The 18,887-nt window shown below is 46.3% G+C and overlaps 1 protein-coding gene across 1 annotated transcript; it reads right to left on the reverse strand.

Annotated features, from left to right (window-relative positions):
* Window positions 1-1,326: 1,326 nt before the first annotated feature.
* On the reverse strand, window positions 1,327-18,441 carry LOC119444029 (carbonic anhydrase 12-like). Its single transcript, XM_049664750.1, has 8 exons — window positions 18,344-18,441; window positions 13,707-13,853; window positions 13,036-13,122; window positions 10,304-10,465; window positions 9,511-9,662; window positions 7,180-7,269; window positions 5,558-5,881; window positions 1,327-1,548 (listed from the first exon to the last, which is right to left on the reverse strand). Exons 1-8 carry the CDS (start codon window positions 18,354-18,356, stop codon window positions 1,327-1,329), a joined length of 1,197 nt encoding a protein of 398 aa, XP_049520707.1. The 5' UTR covers window positions 18,357-18,441.
* Between the last annotated feature and the right edge of the window lie 446 nt (window positions 18,442-18,887).

The raw sequence follows: 18,887 nt of genomic DNA on the forward strand, positions 1-18,887 counted from the left end.
TTTGTACCTTCGCTCTGACGCAGTGGACGCCATGATTTGGGCATTATATAAGCTACGGCAGGCATTGCCAAATCCTGTCGTTGAAGAGAAAATAAGTGTACAATCATTGCATTCTACCGGTGCTAACATATGGTGCAGAAACTTGGAGGTTAACAAAGAAGCTCGAGAACAAGTTAAGGACCGCACAAAGAGCGATGGAACGAGAAATGTTAGGCCTAACGTTAAGAGACAGGAAGAGAGCGGTGTGGATCAGAGAGCAAACGGGGATAGCCGATATTCTAGTTGACATTAGGCGGAAGAAATGGAGCTGGGCAGGCCACGTAATGCGTAGGATCGATAACAGGTGGACCATTAGAATCAGCTAGCGCAAGACAAGGGTAATTGGAGATCGCTGAGAGAGGCCTTCGTCCTGCAGTGGACATAAATGTAAGCTGATGATGATGATGATGATGATGATGATGATAAGCTTAGCCGAATAAACAGTATTTTGAATCGCGAGTTTTTTTCTTTCTTTTTTTTTCTTTCATTTGGGTTCGCCAGTTCAAGCAATTTGTAGCAGGTGGTGGGCGACGAGATTTATCTCGCCTCTCGCTAGTAGCGCGTCATTCGAATAACCCCCACCGTAGTGTAATCGATCACGTACTAGAAAATTTTATTTACATGAAAAGCAGAGATGGTGCGCTCCATAGCCTGCTACACTGCACTGGGAAAGAGACAAGAGCAATGAAAGTGTAGTGATGAATGATGAATTGATGATGATGAGGCGCACTTGCCGAGTTTTACGCTATAGAAGAGTCTTCTATACTAAAGGAAAAACAAAAACAAAATCAAATCCACTTGACATCTCTGTAATGCTTCTCATTACGCATTACGTAAATTTCAACTGGACTTGATTTTGCTTGAACCTAGAGAGATTAGTCTTCCTGCATAAAGAGAGAGAGAACGAACGTGTTTTGTTATTATTATTTTTTTTTTTTGCAGTACGACAGCGTAAAAACCTTCCGCCACGACTTCTGCGTAGTAAAAATAGCGCTCTGTCCAGTTTTCAATTCTTTTTAGATTAGCTTTTATACGAGGTTGAGCATGGTATTCGCCTTGGTTTATAAAGGGCCAGTTAAGCCAAACATGAAACGGGAATCATACTTAATTCCGCTTGCAGTTCGCTTGATTACCTCCAATAATTCTGGGATGGAGGCGCATTATTTCAGTTTTATTTTCTTTTGTTCGTAGTTTACACAGTCGCCTATGCGAGCTCGAGCTCACGGCGACGATAAAAAAAAAAAGGTCAATTGAACTTTTCGCACGTCCTTTCCGTCGACTCGAGACCTATACCAGGCCGAGGCCAATGGTGAACGGTGCGGATGCCACCGCCACTACAATTATCAGTGGCCTCGCCGATGATGCCGTCGATCTGGTCGCGAAAGGGGTGAATTTGAACGAGCGATAGACGACGCGGTTCCCCAAAGGCTGCAGCTGGCGCAGGTTTCCCGCGATCCTGTACTTGCAGCCGCCTGTGTAGGTGTACAGGTTGTTCCTCAGTCTTGACAGCTGCACGCGAACGCAGAACACAAGAAAACGTGTTATACGCCGGCACACGGAGCGTAGAAAGGAAACAGTGCTGGTTCATTGTTCTTTTTTTTTGTCTTCTTTTTACGTCCCAGACTATATGTCCGAGTTGCGAGGGACGTATAGCTGTAGAGCGCTCCGGGTCAACTTAGAGCATCACTTAGAACTTGACATCAAGACCATCGATACTAACAATCCAACCTGTGACCGCGTTCGCATCAGCACGCTGCTATAGAGCCCCTAATAGCACTCGTCACGGCTTTCTTTATCCTTTCTTGATTGCAGGCCTACGAATTTAGAATATATATCAAACTTATTCTTGTCTTTTTATGTATTAGAACCCAAACTAAATTTGTGTAGGGAGGTGGCATATAGTTTGACATTAAGGATTGCGTTTGGAGCTGGTTGAAACAGCATAAGTGGATAAAGCGCTGTATTTCAACTCATAGTATGATACCCTTGTAGTAAGCCTACTATTCAAGATCACGAATGAATTGAAGCAGAGCGGCCAGGTTTACTTTTGATAAATATGTGACGTTGCAGTTTCCCACTGAAGTAATGAGATATAACGGTACACCTGATGTTTCTACAATGACTTTAAGTACCACAGTATTTAAAAATAGCCGTTTTGGCTGTTTATGGAGAATAAATTACGGACAACTACTGATTTCTTCGCACTCAACTTAATTACTATGCCTTTCAGGTTGATTAATAAGGATCTCATACACAATTTTATTTCCTTGGATTCTTTGAAGAATATTAACCCTATTCGTTTTGCTCAGAAAAATAATTTCTTGCTGCCTAAACTTCTAGTTACGGTAAAATGACAGCCTCATTCTGCGCTATTAAAATGTGGAATTCTCTTTCCTACCCCAACAAAACATCGTCATTTCTTACTGCATTAAAAAAACACTTGAAAGCCATATTTTAAACAAATAATTATGTTATGAATTCTTTATTGCATGTATTCTGTTCTTTTTTTTCTCTCTCTTGTAATTCAGCTTTGTAAATATTTTACATGATACCGATGCACTGTTACTGTTCATGATCACTTTCCTTGCATATTTTCAGCGTTAGTGTGAATTTGTATTTCTCTATCAATATTTCTGTCATCACAAAACAGATTTATGTATATATAAACTTTTGTATTACTGTCTTTTATCAATGTAATACTTTTGTAACCCATGTACACGTTTCTTCTGTTGGTTCGGTTAATTTTATATTTCTCTGCTAATTTCACAATTTGTATCCAATAATCATGTACAGAGGGCCCGGTATGGTCTTGTGACCTTGGGACCCTCTTCTGCATATCCTTCTTGTGTAATCCTACTTTGAAAAAATAAATAAATGTTTGATTGATTGATTGATTGATTGAAATAAAAGGACGGTTCCTTCGGAGACATGCCGTCAGTGGTGGTTACCACGGGCTGACGGGTGATACGTGGTAATTAGTCGCCAGTTAAAACAAACTTCATTAATGAACTTTTAAACGAGGAGCCCAGAGCCTCCGCGCGCTGGCTGCCCGCTGACGGGTGACGTAAGCAAAATGTCGTCTCGAGGGTAAGCGGCTTCGCTCTCGCTGCAGCCTCCCAGTCACGGTTTTGCGCGCTCTGGAAAAAAAAAAGAGTGCGCGAGGAGGAAAGCATGGGGCGGAAAGCGGAGGACGAGGGTATGGCGAAAGCGTGAGAAGAAACGCGTAGTGCCGCGCAATTGGCGACGACCGCTACGAGACGGCGCCAGAGTGATGACTTTTTTATCTTTCTTCGGTCACTGCTTTTCACCGGCTAACAAACGGTAAACGTTATCTCTCGCCGCACGACGTGCCTGCATGTATCAGAAGTTTCTCGAATGCTATCGATAGTAGTATCCGTTAGCTGTTGTCACTTTCGGGAAGCCACGCAGGCGCCGGCGATTACACTGGAACCTTCGACGAGTCATGTATAAAAGCCGACGCGCTCACACCGCAGATGAGACTTTCGACGATCGCCGACTCTGCGACATGTCTCTCTCAAATTCTTTGCCTCTGTATATCGTGAAATGAAAACATGTATAGAACTGCGCTCAAATTTCGCATTAGGGAGTATCGTAATCATCGGTGAATGTTTTCCAAATGCAAAAGTTGACATGACTCGTACAGAGAGCTCGCTTCACTTTCCCAATTGCGATAAGCCCGCTGGAACAAAGTTTAAAAGGTCATTAATCGGGAAATTGGGAAATTGGGAAATTAAATGCTGAGTTTGCGGACATGCTTTTTACGTTAATTTATGCCACGGCGCACCTCTGCATTGTCACACCAGTAGACACTTTAACTCTACATGGCTTGCGATATCCCAAGTCGCACATTTTCTAGAGTCACGCGACTTGGAAAATGAAACTGCGGTTTAGGCGTGACTGCAGAAAGCAACCGAAGCATCATTCAGGAAGTGCGGCTGGAGCGCTCTAAACATCCAGCATGCCCGAAGCGAATGACCGTGCGCGGCAGCCGGACTAGCCAGAGTGAGCGGCGTCCTAACCGTGATGTCGCTCGCGATAGGGCGACACTCCAAGGTCTGGCCGCTAATATTTTTGCTAGCACTGTGCGACATAAAACATCTATATAGAGTAAAATTGTTCAATTCGTCAGTTTTTTTTTCCTTTTTTTTTTTCGCCGATGTTTCACCCGCTCCACTTGTACCTCCACTTGTACCAGCGCAGTCCTGAAAACGTGGTTCGCGCTTTCTAGAGAAGTGTGTTAACCTCGGTACATATGATAAATCGACGAAAGAAGTCGATGTAACGCGAATGGCTGATGTCGTCCATATAAAGGCTGTTGTAAGGTGGACGAGGTGTCATCTTGGCCAGCAACGAAGGAGGGGCATTCCATGCTTATTTCTACTTCTGTTAACCGAGCGATTCGCTGTACATGCTGCTCTCCACAGCCACGCGAGAGTGACGTGTGCAGTGGAGGCTGCAGTGAAACCACATCCGCCGCAGCCTAAAGTACACGGCAGAAAAACTACGCAAATGCGAGATTCCCGCTCGCGTAACGCATGATTAATTTCCTTCGAAAGCTTTGCCGAGTGGGTCCACATCGTTTCGCAAGTACAGTTACACTAATGAGGACAAAAAACTGACAAGTAATGGCATTTGTGGCTTGAGCAGGTGTTAATGCGCAACTTGGTTAATTTGAATATACAGCTGTAATGGTAGGCCTCCGAAAACAAATTTCGCGCCTAGGAGAACAAAATGACTTCACTTCTGTTTTTAACGGATATGACGTCAAATTATTTTTTCTTCCACCGGAAGTGTTCCCACCTCACATAGATGGCGCTAAGCTCCATGAACCGCCGATAAGCCACCATGTTTTAAACGTATGGGCTTCTATGGAAGCTTCGCTACCAGGTGTATTCACCTTGCGCCAAACATGACCACTCCTCGGAAGAGCAACTGGGAGAGAGAGGCACGCTGTGAAAAGTAAAAACTTGCTATATGTGGCTAAACACTCCCAGCGACACTAATCCGTTCGTCGGCAGTTTCGAAGTTTGTCAGCGGTACAACACACGGCCCAGATACCATCTTCGCGTACCAACATTTATTGTATCTTGTCGCACGCGAGCGTTGTTAGCGGCGGATTTGAGAACCGTACGAGAAACGTATTTCGAAGGGACAAGGGCAAAATTTAGGAGACGTATTCTCAGCTATACAAGTTTTATTCAACGTTACAGTAGAATATTCGTTTAATTTCCACACGGTGGAATTTATTCAAGTCGTAACCGTGATAATAATTTTTTTTTTCTTGCGTGTGCCCGATATAGCGCACCTAGCCATGTTGCCGCGTTCAAAAAAAAATTAAGAAGCTGGTCTCAAAGTAATGTGTCCGCTAATCCGAGCCTGTGTTCTTCATTGACCGGCTTTCACTGGTCGGCCCCTTATGGCGAAAACGGTAAGATTGCCGCGGCGATGGGTGAATCGCGGACGGCACAATGCGCTCTGAATTGTTTTTCTTTTGTACAGATCTAGGATAACGCTTCATCAACTGATCCTCATCGTAATAAAGATTACGATGCCCTCCTCCAGTACACGCAGCACCACAAAAAGTGAAATAGACGCTCGCCTGCTGCTCCCCGATGGCCACGGTACTCCTGAAGACCACGACGAAGGCGTCGCTGGTGCACGGCGGGAAGCTGAGCGAGCCCAGATAGATGTAGTAGTGTTGCGTCGTGTTGGGCAGCAGGTAGGCCAGGGGCATCATCACCTCTGTCTTGTTGCCGCGGAACGTCATGTGCTCCGAGGCGTTGACGAGCGTGTCCAGAAACGGGTTGTTTTGCTCCTGCTTCTGCAGATACGTCAAAATCGAATCGGGAGGATATTTTACGCGCCAAAGCAACGCAGGGATAAGAGAGAAGACCGCAACCCCGTATAGTTCGGGCAACGGAATAATTCCGACCAACTGGCGTTCTTTAGCGTGCACCTAATCTACGTATAGACGATCTTATTAAAACTCGGGCACTGCTGCCAGGAATCGAGCACGCTACATCACGCTCAGCAGCTGAACGTCATAGCCACTGGGGCACCGCGACGGGCCCTGCAGGTGTGGATGCAAAGGCCAAACTACACGCATACGCGTGCCGGCGCGCGATAGCTCGCGCCGACAAGCCACACGCATGCGCAGATGGTGCAGCCTAGATCGTACACGTCGAAGCGCGACGCGAGCACAGATATATGTCTCCAGACAAATATCGGTGCTCTGTTGCTGCCTCACAAAATAAGCAACCATGTCTAACCCAAGGTCTAACGAAGGCGAAAATAGTGAGACAAGTGGGCGAGCGCTGGCGCGCGTCTTGTAGGTTCAAACCGCCATTCCTCGCGAGGCACGGCAAACGCAAGGCGCTAGCTGTCGCGCGCTGGTAAGAGTATACGTGTCGTTTGGCCTTAACAGTTACAGCATGCTCAGTGGTATACCGTACGTGTGAGCCCCCTTCGCCTAGCTGCCTTTGCAATGGTTTGTCCAGACCGGCTAAATTTTCACCGGCGTTCTCGCACGCTACTTGATTCTCATCCTTCCATACATTTCACTCTATATCTTCACCTACGGCACGAGAAATTCGACGGTGGTAGCAAAGTGTTGCCAGGGCCGATCATACGCACTATAGAACAAAGTGCCGGCCATTGCTTTGGCAAGAGTAAGCCCTTGTTTCAAATCAAGCTCCATTGTAGAAGGTGATTGTACCCCTTGATGGAACACGTTCTATCTGATAGGGCTCAACAGAATATATAAACGTACATTATCGGTGAATATAAGAACTCTCTACATTGAAGTTTCAGTGGGAATTTACTAAGTAGCCCCGAATCCTTTAAAACGCTCGTTCGAGCAGCAAAAAGCCAAATTGAAGCGTCACTTTGCCGGGAAAATGCCTGCCACTTCGTCCTCCTTCAAAGCTCGAAATCCGCTTTGCTGCACCCCGGGTTGTGCCTGAGCATTGTCGCACAAATCTGCCTCCTTCTACCAGCTACACAAATGCGATTTGCGTTTGGGACTTGTTTGCTCTTTGCTGTAGTGAAGCGTATAAATGCTCACCAAATCGGGATAGCGAATCACACAGCGAGCGGGCACGATTAGGCAGTGTAGCTCACCTCAAACAGTATGACGAAAATGGCCAGCCCCTGTCCCCGCCGGATGCATTCAGTGGGCGTGGGCTTCTCTGAGGACACCAGGAGTTGGAGCTGAAAATTAGACACCATGAGCAAAAGCCATCTTTGCACTTTTGTTCCACACAACATGTTTAAGAGCGCGGTAAAAATATGCGTAATAGATATTGCAGCGAGGTTACTGATGTGTAAAATATTTTTTGTTTAATTCATTATGGTAACATCACTTAAATCAGTAGTTTGCCAGAGTTACCGGCCATATAAACATCGACATTCGATCCGTTGGTAAGTGCGCTGTGTTCGTTACTGAGTTCCAAAGCACGCAAAACTATTATTCAACTAATCCACTGCGCTCTAATTAGCTGTTGGGCATAAAGGCGTCTGCAACAGTATGAAATTGATGTTTAATGGCTCTGTTTCTTCCTTCTACGAAAACAATCATCCAAAGAAAAAAATTTTGGTGCGTTGTGGTTGGACATTGCATTTCAAGATTTCATTAACAGTTCGGATATCATCATCATCATCATCATCATCATCATCATCATCATCAGCCTATATTTATGTTCACTGCAGGACGAAGGTCTCTCCCTGCGATCTCCGATTACCCCTGTATTGCGCTAGTCGATTCAAAATTGCGCCTGAAAATTCCTGGCTGTAGTCTATTGCTCGGCTATAGTGTACAGTAAACGTACTTGGTCAAGGGGCTTAATTTTTTTTTTTCGTCTGCGCCTTCGGCAATTCCGTACATGCTAATACCTATATGGATCAGGTAGAACTTGACAGTGTAGATAATATTAGTCGATGCTGCATGCATGACAGAAGAAAGTCGCAGTTTCGCCGGAAAGGCGAAGCATCGACTGTGATAGCAACTATTAGTCAGCTATACGAAGTAAGGATAGTAGTTTTATCGGCCCTATAAGGTTGTAAACATTCGCTTACTAACTAAATTTATAATCACGGTGTCAAGCACGCATAGGTAAACATGAACACATCTCGCTCAATGACCGCGGAAACTTGCTGTCAAAACGCTGGAGTGAGGAAGCGCGACAGCAGCAGCGAGCGAATTGACTTTCGTGTTATCTTTCGCTTCAACGTGAACTAAACGTCGAAAGCACAGCGCTTACGCAGCTACCGGCATTCGGCGCACTTTGTCCATATCGTGGATCGCTTTAAGGATACGGCGCCCGCGCGGCCACGCCGTAAGCAGCAGCCGCCAGAGTAGAAGGCCCCCGCCCCTCTCCCTCGCCTCCCCGCCGTGCCGCTTCCGCCCCGCCTTCCTCCTTCGCGTGCTCGATATGAGCAGCGATCGTCGGCTGGCCGACGATCCAGCGTACGGCGCGCGGCGACGATGTTATCGTGTTTGGACTTTATATGGAACATCACGGCGAAGGCGACGACGACAGCGACGGCAGAAATTCGCTTGGAGTGTCCATATAATTTCTATCGCAATAAAACGTTCGAACATATTTTAATGAAGTGATTTCCTTCGCCCGTAAGTGAATGTGGCAAGCACGCAGATACAAGAAATACCTGGATTTCAAAATCGCCGCGCGGGAAGGTTAAGACGCAGATTGTAGATATAAAAGGAGACTTCATGATTGGTGGAGAAAGGTGACAGAATAGATCTGTCGGTAAATAGATGGCATTGACAGCATTTCTTTAAAGCGAACCTTTCTTTCTGCAGTCGGACGAGTTTGGGTGGACAGGGTTACTGCGAGGGTTACTTTTTCTACGTTACCTGGGGATAGTGCGAAGTTCACATCTAAGGCGAAACTTTCTATACGGTGCCCGAAGGGTATAGATGCTGCAGTCGGTTGTGGCGATTGGACTGTGGAGAGGAGGGTGCAAGCGATGCAGATAGGGAAAGGAGCGGCGCCGAGGGTAGGAGGGGTGGCGTGAGAGGTAGTAATGCTTGCCTAATGATTGGCGCAAACCGTAACGCCATAGGATGAGGATAAAGCACGGTGCCTATTGAATGGCTCAAGCGATGACGTCCTCAGGCGGCAGAGTGGTGACAGCACACGTTACCACGGCGCATGGTTGGCTGTGGTGGTGGAGTGGATGCGAAAGCTTGGCTTACACCTATTCCCTTTCACGGTCGGTGCGTGTAACCTGCGTAATATATTTTTCTCTTCATGGTAAAGTAGCACCTATCACAAACTCGATACAAAGGGTCGCGCTAAAATACTATATACTTCACAACGTAACGCGCGAAGTGCTACAGTTGTGAGATCTTACTAGTGTCGTCCACGGTTTTGCATGCTAAGTGTCAAGATGGTTGCGTGAGGGAGCGCCAGTGAAGCGTGGTGCATCTACCTCGGCGGCGAAGTTTCGGTCGTCGATGGTGTGCTCAGAGCCCCGCGGGCTGGTCTCGTTGCCGAAATGAAAGATGCCCTTGGACAGGTTGTAGCGCGCGGGCAGCGGTCCGCCGTAGGACTCGAGGTGGGCGTACAGTGGCGTGATGTACACTGTGGGTCAACACAAAAAAATGGCTTTGTAGACGCTGGCAAGCTTCTGAAGATGCCACACAAACGTTTAAATAAACGACGCCGATGGAAGCATTCATTCTTTTTTTTTTTGCGTTGCTGGCTCATTCACACTGCAGGATTAAGCAGTTAACCGGTTAACTTCCCGACTATTGCACCACTGTGTCATTCGTTAATTCAATCACTTCGATTCACATTTATTTGGTTAACAGGCTGGTTTATCCGTGCTTATGTAAAATTATCCGTACACGTGTTGGCCAGCAGTCTGTGCTTCGACGAAATGCAGTTGAGGGTCGTTTAGGGTGTCGTGATGGCTACAGCAAATATCTTATTTAAGCTTTAACACGATTTTCCTTCTCCTGTCTTTTTCGCCCACGTAGTACAGGAAAGGTATAGTCTACGTCAAGGAGCTTCTAAAAAATTGCCCAAATGTTACCCTTCCTTTCGGAAAAAGTTCAGACAAGTAGAGTATAGGCATTGTCGAAAAATTAATTTGTCTGCACTGAAGCTGCGGCAATGCCAAAGTATCTTCGTGATGTCAAGCCTTGCAGCTTAACCATAGCGGACACGGAGGAAAGGCAGTTACTTCCTTCCTCCCCGAAACGTGGATCTAGTGTACTCACGCGCGTGTCCTCCGTTCTCGATAGCGAAGCGGAAGGGCACGTTGTAGCCGAGGAAGGAGATGGGCCCGAAGCTCTTGAAGCTCGTCTGCAAGAAGTTGATGTTGATTGGCGACTGGCTTGGGCTGCCGCACGCACTCTCGAAGGCCGGCCAGCCCGCCTCGTCTGCACAGTTGAGTATTCCGGAAGGTGCCATCATTACTCGATAGAACACTCCGCCAACGTGCTCGCGCTTTTAATGTCACCGGTATCTACAATGTCACTGCATTACATATAGCCGAACCGAAAGCAAGAACTTTCAACTCCTGTGTCGCTATATAGACACGACTGTTTTTCAATAACGTCCTTGGCTTCGATGAAGGTATAGGGAGAGAGGGAGGAAGTAGGTGTAGGTAGCCACTTCTACTCCCTCCTCCTCTCTCTCTCTCTCTCTTTGCGTTCTCTAGTTATGTCAAGTATTTTGCACCTTACACTCCGTTTCATACATATCAGGCAACGCTGTGGAAGCTACGCAAGTAGTACGGCCATGTAAGTATGACTCCGCGCGTTAGCACATTTAAGTTGTTGCTTGAGCTGCAACATTTTTTACGCAATACATATGTCATGTATAGTAATTAAAACTTGTTGACGCAAGTATAAGTCAAATCATATATTACTTGTGCGTATTTGTGCTTCCAGTAGGTAATGTGCTGTGTTTTTCGTCGCGAGCGCAAGTGATGCGCCGTGGCCGCTGGTCGCAGAAACATGTCACACCGCTCGTTTGGTTGTAAATAGGTTCACGTCTCCTACATCTCTGATGTAATATATACGTCATTATTTGCGATGTAAAGGTACGAGAACGAGTTGCATGGCGCGTGCTTAATTTATTTCTGTCAGATGTGACGCGCTCTTTCTTGATCGCGGATGCCAGCAGTGAGAGTAGTCTCTCTAGCCTCCGTAGCGTTACCTGCTATGTATGAAACGGAGAACAGGTTCCATGCATGAATGACGTATGTAGAGGTTCACCTTCAGTAATTCAAGTGAGAGCTAAGACGCCAGGGCATTACTGTTTTCGAATGATCAGCGCTGAGAAGGTTACTTAAATTCTGAATATTTACGGGGGCAAAACCATGGGCTGATTACGAGGCACACTGTAGTGGGGTACTCCAGATTAACACTGACCATCTGGGGCTCCTTAACGTGCACCCAATTCAAAGTACACGGGTGTTCTTGCCTTTCGCCCCCACCAGTATGCGGTCGGCATTGAACCCACGACCTCATGATCAGCAGCACAACGTCATATAACCGCTACTGTTAAGGTTAGACCCATATCAGGCCAATACACAATGAATCCAAGGTTTCACTGCTTCATTGTTTGTTGGTTTCATATGGCAGTGATTTAACAAAATATCAAGCCCTTTGGTTCCGCTTCTCGTTCATCGAAAAGGTTAGTCTTCCACGGTGCATTCACTCTCAAACTAGAAGAATTAGCGAGAACAAAATGAAGGACGTTGTTGAACTTAGTGTCGACTATCAGGGGGCCTTCGTCTATAGCCGCCCACAGGGCAGTTGGGGTTTAGTGGCAATATTTCGGATCCAGCATGTAGCATACAGAAGGATATTGTACGTATTGCATTGTGTGCTACAGAGTTAATTTATGCGACAGCTCTTTGCTCGTCCTCATCCTGGCTCCGTATCTTCGCGTTTCTGATGTGTACCAAGCTGCACAAATTAGCAAAGTTTTATCGTACTTTCATTTTCTAGCTTAGAAGTGAAATATAAAAACGCTTGATTCCATGCGCTGTACTCAAAATCAGGAAATCTCCTCGCATGTATTTGAAGCCTCTAGTAAGTGCTTCTCAACGGAGAGCTCCGTTGCACATTTAATCTTCTGCGCGGAGGTTTTGATCTCCGACTTCTACAGTTATAAGCATCGTATTATAAACTTTACGAATGATCTCGTAAGCTGAAATATACAGCAACTCGGGGAAAAAGCCTTAGGAACGTCAAAAAGCTAATTTCGTTAATCCTTTTAACGACATTTGTGTCCCAAGAATAACAATGAGTCGCCCTGTGTATTTCTCTGAAGCGTCCTATGTCTTCTGTGGCATGCGTATTATAATAGTAATTCCCTGTAAAGACTCCCGATCTCAAAATTGTCAGACTCGAGTCACAACAGTGGGCAAGAAAAGAAAAAAAAAAAGGAAGCACGCAGAGATCTTTCCACAAGTGTAGCGCGGACGTTCGCTCACTTTTCGAATCAACGGCTTCGTTGCCGCAAGGGGAACACGCTATACTTTTCATATTAATGGTGCTGTTGTAGCAAGTGTAATGAGGACGTTCAGTCACATTTGACATCACGGCATAGTTGCCCCAAACGTTCGTTCACATTTCGAGTCAATGCGCAGTTGACGCAGGCATATACAGTCGAACCTGGATATATCGAATCTGAAGGGAATCACAAAGAAGTTCGATATATAGGTAATTCGATATAATAAAATAAACTTTCTTTTACGGAAATTTTCTAGGGGATTTTACAGCTGTTCCATGTACAGAATAATTCGTTACATGTGATTTCGATATATCCGGGCTCGGCTGTACAGTAATTCGTTATATGAGGGTTTGATACATTCGGGTACAATTATTCGTTATAGGTTGATTCGATTTATCTGGATTCGACTGCAGCGCGGACTTCCGTTCATTTTTCGTACCAACGGCATAGTTGCCGCAAACCTATAGCGCAGAGGTTCACTCACTTTTCGTATCAACGGTGTCCGCCTTTGTCGCGTTTCCGCACTGCGGTGTCTTGTAAGCCCACCTGGTGCCGTCGCAGTACTCGCCCCCTGCAGGCGGAACGCACACCTCCTTTTGATGCCTGAACGCAAAGTGCAACTGCTAGAAACTAGCGGGTCTTTTTACCGCGTAAAGGGAAACAGTTTGTGACCGGTGAAGTGGCCTTATCCTAGAACTTATGCCATGCGCATCACCACGCAACGAAGTTGAGACAACTGGCGTGTGCGGAGCTCTTGCTGCTGAGAAGTGCGCACGCGTAAAACGCGTAGACGTGGCCCACGTTTCGAAAACGCAAATGCGCTTATTAAACATTACGATCCATCACCCACGACTACCGGTCAAGCGAAGAAGCTTTCAAGTTTTCGACGGGCTTTCAACAAGATCCATTAAAAGGAGCATGAGGTCTCCGACGCATTGTCCATACTTTGTCTGTTGAAGTAATAAATAATTTCTTGAAAGCCAGTTTCGGCGCTGCTGGTTCTTACGATCAATACACAACTGGTCTGATTTAGTTTTTGAGAAGAAATAAGAATTCAGAGCCATAACGTTAAGAATAAATTTGCCATAACTGTGGCACTATACTAAGAACAGTTGTCGTTGAGCTGTACCGAAGCGGCTTATCACCGCCACTCACATCCCAATGGCGTCAGGGAGCGACCCGCGACGAACCGGCGCAGGTGTCTTCTAGACTGCTCGGACCCGTGGAAGGACCAGCAGAGCAGCCACGTGGTCACCAGCACCGATGACATGGGCCTACCACGCTGTCCGCGGTAGTTGATGCCTGTGATTGCATCAGCGGCAGTTATGTCCAAGACCTTGGCTCTGATGCCGTGATTTAAAAACATCGGATACGGGTACTCACGCTTCGGTCTCAAGAGGAAACTTTATCTTCCTCTTGAGCTTCCTCTTTAGCTTCCTCTTGAGGAAACTATAGCTTCCTCTTGAGACCGAAAAATCGGTGTTCATGGTTGGACATGACGGTATTGAAACCGAAAATCGGTGTTCGAAAATATAAAGGCACGGAGTTTACAAATTCGTAATTCTGCACCAAGAAAAAATATCGCACTTATGTGAACTGCATCCGTTAGAACACCGAAAGTGGACAAAGTTTATATATTGTAACGCACGCAAACAACTCATGGAGATATTGTGCCGACTACCGCCGCTTCAATGCCGTCACAAAGAAAGACTTGTATCCCTAACCGCGCATTGACGATGCTGTTTACTGCCTTTGCTCCGCCTCATACTTTTCGTCGGTTGACCTCCGGTCCGGGTATTGGCAGATACCGATGCACCCGTCTGACAGAGAAGACCGCTTTTGTTACGCCTGACGGATCTGAGTTTAACGTCATGCCGCTTGGCTTATGTAATGCCCCAGCAACATTCGAACAATTTATGGACTCCGTCCTCCGCGGTCTCAAATGGGAGATCTGTATTTGTTATTTAGATGATGTGATTATTTTCGGCCGAACTTTCCACGAGCACAACCAGCAGCTCGGCGTTGTCTTGAACTGCATCCAACAGGCTGGCCTCGTTTTAGACTCTAAGAAGTGCCATTTCGGTGAGCGTCAAGCCCTTGTGCTGGTATATCTCGTCGGCAAGGACGGTATACGGCCAGATCCCCAAAATATGTTTGCTGTTCGCAACTTTAGGCAGCCGAAGACAGTGAAAGACCTCAGAAGTTTCCGGGGCCTTTTTTCTTATTTTCGCAGGCTTATTAAAGACTTCGCCCAGCTTGCTTGTCCCCTGACTAACCTGCTTCGCAAGGGCACTACCTACGTATGGGCCACTCAGTGCGAGGCTGCTTACGAGCAGCTGAAGTTTTTGCTCACCACTGGGCCACTTCTCCGCCATTTCGATCCGGAGGCGGTCACCGAACTGCATACTGTTGCAAGTGATGTGGGCGTTGGTGCTGTGCTCGTCCAGTTTCACGGCGCTCGCCAACACGTCGTTGCCTACGCAAGTCGTACTCTAAGCAGAGAGCAATTATACAGTCACGGAAGTGTAATGTCTTGCTGTTGTTTTCGCCATCCACAAGTTCAGACCATATTTGTATCGCCGCCGTTTCAAGATTGTTACCGACCATCATTCCATCTGCTGGCTCGTTGGACTGCGTGACCCAGCTGGCCGGTTGGCTCGGTGGGCCTTGCGGCTCCAAGAATATAACTTTTCCGTTGCTTACAAGAGTGGTCGGTGCCACACAGATGCCGGCTAATTATCTCGTCTTCCATCTCAGGCCAAGAGTACTGATGATGACGATTTCGACGACTACCTAACTACAATCTCATCCGACTTTCCTGACATCGCCGTCTTCCAGAACAAACAACAGCGCGACCCTTCACTAAAGCCGATTACTGATACTACCCGCAGATCCGAACGGCCTACGCCATTTGCGATTCGTGACGCTCTGCTTTACCACAAGAATTATTCTAACAACGTCGCTCCACTGCTCCTCGTCGTCCCAGAATGTCTACGCCTTGCGGTACTACAGGCCATGCACGACGACCTTACATACAGGCACCTCGAATGTTCGAACGCTCCACTGCCTCCGACAACGTTTCTATTGGCCTCAATTGTGGAAGACAACCAAGCAGTACGTTGCCAGCTGTGATGTCTGCCAACGCCACAAACAGCTGACTACGGCTTCTGTAGGAACTCTGCAACCAGTTAGACCATCGCCGACTTCACGTTTTGAGAAAGTGGGTATAGATTTACTCGGTCCCTTCCCCAAGTCTTCCACCGGCTGCCGCTGGATAATCATGTGCGTGGATTATTTAACACGTTATACTTAAACAATGACACTTGTTTCAGCTACAACAGCCGATGTTTTGGGGTTTCTTCTGCATTCTATTATCATCCGCCACGGAGCTCCTCGTGTGGTGATAATTGATCGCGGCCGGTAGTTTACCGCTGACGTCTTAGAAGAGTTAATGCAACTTTGTGGAACTTAGTATCCGCAGCCAACCATCCGCAAGCCAACGGCCTAACCAAGTGCACCAATCGTAACATAGTCAACATAATTTCAATGTATGTCTCAGAGGATCATAAGAACTGGGATACTGTATTACCGTTCATTGCGTATGCCGTCAACATAGTGAAACATGATGTCACAGGATACGCACCTTTCTTTCTCCTCTACGCTCGCCATCTTTAAAGTCTCCTCGACAGCATACTTCCTTTTTGCCCTAACGAAGATGCTTCTGCCGCGCAGATAATGTGTCGTGCCGAAGAAGCACGTCGACTCGCCCGGCTCAGAACCCTATCGTCGAATGCTCATGCCAAGGCTCGCTACGACGCACAATAACATTTGCCCGTCAGATTCGCCACCGGTGACTTCGCCTGGTTGTGGATACCGGTTCGGAAAAGGGCTTTCCCAAAAGCTTCTCTCCAAGTATTTGGGCCCGTTCGTCATTCTCAAATGCTTGAGTGAAGTGACCTACGTCGTCGCTAAAGTGACCACTGATAACCGCCGTTCACTCAAGACGCAAGTTGTGCACGTCGCACGATTGAAACCGTACCATCAACGCACACTCTGACTCGCTCGCTGAGCTTCCTCTGCCCCGGAAGAAAATGAAAACGCCGCTCAGGAGGAGCCTAGAAGAGGAAGTGGAAGTGGAAATATAGTGTTTTGGGTGATCGGCTGTTTAGAACCATCATATGTCTTTTTTACCCTTTTCACTGCAAATAAATTCATTCTTCATCCGTAACAATGTTATTGATATCTTACGTGAATTTATTACAATGTTCACAAGGATTGTGCAATTGGTGGTGTACTTAAGAGGTGGTGTACTTAATGCATAAATTCTGTCCACTTTAGATGTACTATTATACACTTTGCAGCATTGTAATATCATTTTTCATTGCTGATATACAGAGTTGTAAACTTGGATATTTCATTTTCTGAAAATTTGCGATCTTCAAGGATCCATTTTTTTTAATCAACGGCTTAAATCAAAAGTCCTATCTCAACTAACCCTAATTTTTAACATTTTCTTTTAAATGCAAGAAACCTCATCAAATTTGGTGCAGTGGTTGCCGAGAACGACGGTTTCTCGTTTCCCATGCGTTTCCCATTTCTCGTTTCCCATGCATTAAATGGAAGTCCCCAAGGCAAAGCCTCCTCTTAATTTCACTACCGGAAAAAATTTAATTAAGCTAAATTATGGGGTTTTACGTGCCAAACCACGATCTGATTATGAGGAACGCCGTAGTGAGAGACTGCGGAAACTTGGACCACCTGGGTTTTTTTAACGTGCACCTAAATCTAAGTACACGGGTGTTTTCGCATTTCGCCCCCATCGATATGCGGCCGCCGTGACCGGGATTCGATCCCGCGACCTCGTGCTCAGCAGTCCAACACCATAGCCACTGAGCAACCACAGCGGGTATGCACTACCGGACGCGCCAGCACCGAATGCAGGGCGTTAAATGGCTGCCCGAGGGGTTACCGCCTATAAAGGTCAACGATAGTCCGGTTCAAAGCCTATAAGCTCTGCTGCCCACCGATTCTCGAAAACAATTGGTCCCGTATTCATAAAAAGCTAGAATTATTCGTAAGAGCAATCATTAGTGAAGGTGGTTGGCCAATGGCAAAGGACACTTATCAAAATATAAAAAAATGCTGGCTCTCCCGTAATCGAGAGAAATGACAACCATATGGCGTCTTTTGCTGCCTGAGATGTGGTGCCGCCGCCTTCAACCGCTTTTCTTCCAACAGTACAGCGCGCTCATCGTCTGTCACTACCTTTAGATGCGAGAGCATCTTATGCTCGGGGCAGTGTCCGTTCTGCGGCGTCCGCAACCATACTGCGCATGCGCAACTCTCCCTGATTCTCCTCTCCTACGCAGGTGTGCGCTCTCCTCCTGCCCTCTCCCCCTCTCCGCCACAGGTGCGGCGCAGCGAATCATTGCATATAACTCACTCTCATCTCCCTCTCTCCCTAAGGGTACGCCGGTATCACCTCTAAGCTACAGCGGCGGGTGATACGAAGCTGAGCCTTAACAGAAAAGCATGTAGGCGAATACCTCTACGCCGACAAATCTCTCAAAAGCTGTGTGTGTCTTAACCGAAAGTTTATATGCCGTTATATGAGAAGAGACAGCCCATTCGTGAAATGCAACTTAACTATAGTTAAGTAGCAACGAACCGCTAGTTCGCTCGTCGTATATCGAGTCGGTATACGTAGGACAATGTTGATATCCCGCTTTGTCAAGAAGAACGCCTTGTCCCAATACACACGGCTGCAGGAAGAGAGATCCGCGGCCACTTACGCGACGGTAGCATCTTGGCGAGAAGCGGGAAGTCGTCGCCTTCGCTTGTTCAAGTCGGAAACCAAGCGGACGGGCAGCTTGAACGAGCCTGTCTTCTTCTTCTCTCCTGGCACGCGAGCCGGCAGTGACGGTCGGGATCATTCGCATCGATCTTGTGATAAGGCACGCGCCAACGACGCGGGCTTTATTATTATTATTATTATTATTATTATTATTATTATTATTATTATTATTATTATTATTATTATTATTATTATTATTATTATTATTATTATTATTATTATTATTATTATTATTATTATTATTATTATTATTATACGCTTACTTTCAGGATCTTGATATTTTTCATAACTCACTGTCATTGTTCTTTTCCGAGCTTTGCGTTTGTTTATGTGTGTCATAGTTTCACACGTTGTTCAACTGCCCTTCTCCTCCTTTTCCTTTTGTTTTCACCCTGCGCCTTACTGTATGTACACTCTTCTTTTCAAGATTGGTATTTTTATTGATTATTCTTTTTCGCTGATTTTCTTTTCTTTCTTTTTTT

The sequence above is a fragment of the Dermacentor silvarum genome, chromosome 3 (genome assembly GCF_013339745.2).
Source record: "Dermacentor silvarum isolate Dsil-2018 chromosome 3, BIME_Dsil_1.4, whole genome shotgun sequence".
Taxonomy (NCBI): Eukaryota; Metazoa; Arthropoda; class Arachnida; order Ixodida; family Ixodidae; genus Dermacentor; species Dermacentor silvarum.

What these genes read in the sequence shown, in the direction of transcription:
- LOC119444029 (XM_049664750.1), bottom strand. An exon ending in TTTTCGTCATACTGTTTGAG is followed by an intron (nt 5,882 to 7,179) that starts GTGAGCTACACT and finishes ACGTATCTGCAG; the next exon opens with AAGCAGGAGCAAAACAACCC. An exon ending in TGAAGCGTTATCCTAGATCT is followed by an intron (nt 1,549 to 5,557) that starts GTACAAAAGAAA and finishes GTTCGCGTGCAG; the next exon opens with CTGTCAAGACTGAGGAACAA.